At 31.8% G+C, this 1,880-nt stretch overlaps 1 protein-coding gene across 1 annotated transcript; it reads left to right on the top strand.

Annotated features, from left to right (window-relative positions):
- The first annotated feature begins 760 nt into the window (after nucleotides 1–760).
- On the top strand, nucleotides 761–1,314 carry LOC121229666 (VQ motif-containing protein 8, chloroplastic). Its single transcript, XM_041114441.1, has one exon. The coding sequence runs from the start codon at nucleotides 783–785 to the stop codon at nucleotides 1,263–1,265; it is 483 nt and encodes a 160-aa protein (XP_040970375.1). The 5' UTR covers nucleotides 761–782; the 3' UTR covers nucleotides 1,266–1,314.
- The last annotated feature ends 566 nt before the right edge of the window (nucleotides 1,315–1,880 follow it).

The raw sequence follows: 1,880 nt of genomic DNA, 5'->3' as shown, positions 1-1,880 counted from the left end.
GAAGAAGACCAATCAATAGAACCGATTCTGTTAATGCTTCACTTTATGCTTCTTGAAGTATAATTGATTAATTTGTTTATATAGCTTAAAGTTATTGTACAAAATTTGTTGGTAACAGTTTAACTACATTATTGGATTAATAAATTTCATCATTCATAAAAAAAAATCTAATATTTATACGTCAGCATGATATAAAATGGCATGATACATATTACTACTTAATTATTTCATAAACCACGTTAAAAATTTAACGTAGGGAGAATAAATCCACGTACCGAGCAGTTTGAGGTGGGATACCAACAACTGTGAGTATATTTGAAGGTAGTGTGGTTTGAAATTAAATTCCATCATGTCATTGCAAGAAGAATACAAAGTTGGTAGACATAAATGGAATTTGGGTATCCCACAGATCAAATTAAGAAGAAAAGAAATAAGATAATTAATGACCTTGACTTGACTCATCAACTTGTCATCTTCCCTTTGCTATTGATTGTTCAACCAAAAGGTTTTCAAACAAACACCCTTTTTGAAAAACCCATAGCCGGCAGAATCTACCAAAAACTCCATACTAATATAATATTACGAAGACTTATTCAAACCTACAGACCCAGTTTTTCTTGCCATTTTCTTGTAATCCCTTTGCATATGTTTGGACTCTTTCTTTACTTTTGCACTATCAACATATATATTTATATATTTATATATATAAATATAAACCCATGGTTAGTGTTGATCTTTAAAGCTTGCATGTGCTAAAAAAAAAACAAGTTCAGTCTCAAAACATGAGTCTTATCAAGCACTCCATTAGAGGAAGATCAGAATTGCAGGGTCCAAGGCCATCACCGTTAAAGGTTAGCCATTCTTCATCGTTGATCAAGAAAGCATCGCATGGTAATATTCGGAATCGAATCAATAGTAGCAGCAGTAAAGTAATCAATCCTGTGGTGATTTATTTGAGGTCGCCGAAGATTATCCATGTTAGACCCGAGGAGTTTATGGGCCTGGTACAACGCCTTACGGGGAAAGACTCGTCGTCAAGGGATGAATCGTGTAATCGGCTGCCGTCTTCTTCTTCTTCTTCTTCTTGGAACATGGCGGCGGCGGAACCGGCCAAGGTGACTAAGAGAACATCATCAGGAGATAATTTGTTTGATGCAGAAATGTCGAAGCTGGCTTTTAATGGGGTTGAACATGGTGATCAAATTCTTGAACTGTCTCCAACTTTTCTACGTTTTTTAGCTTGTGTATGGAACTTATGTTCTTGATTTTTACATGAAAATGTTACTACAAGCTAGCTAGATTTTGATAGTATAACCGTAAAATTTGTCTAAAAATTTAAGATTTTGATTGTTGTGGATCATTAGATTATCTGTTTTCTTCAAGGCTTTGACCTTTGGCTACAGAATTTATTTTCTCATTGTCTCAATCGATCTATTAAATTACTGGAAATCGAATTTCATGATTTTTTTATTTCCAATCTATAAATACCTCTTTATTTTTTTTTCTCACTTAAAATTTCTCAAATTCTCAAAAAAAATAAAATAAAATTTTGTACTTCATTTATTGGGAGAAATGGTGGATAACACATTGCAAATTATGTTGTGAATATAGTAAAGTTTCAAACCTCTTCTTTTTTCTTTTTCTTTTTTATAAATTTTTTTAGGATATTGCAAAATTAAATTTTAATATTGTATTTTTTAAATATTGAAATGATCGTGTTGTTTAATTTCAATATAATATGAAATTCTTGGAGTTCAATGCATGTAACAAAGGGTAATAGGAGACGATTGGTTTGTGACATTTATGATGACAAAGTTTGTTATGATACGGAAATTGTTAGCTGCAGTTAAAAATTGTTTCATTTTGGGCACAAAAAAAAT

The sequence above is a fragment of the Gossypium hirsutum genome, chromosome A01 (genome assembly GCF_007990345.1).
Source record: "Gossypium hirsutum isolate 1008001.06 chromosome A01, Gossypium_hirsutum_v2.1, whole genome shotgun sequence".
In the NCBI taxonomy this organism is placed as follows: domain Eukaryota; kingdom Viridiplantae; phylum Streptophyta; class Magnoliopsida; order Malvales; family Malvaceae; genus Gossypium; species Gossypium hirsutum.
The sequence above is the reverse complement of the archived record's forward strand: the minus strand, read 5'-3'. Positions and strand labels throughout refer to the sequence as shown.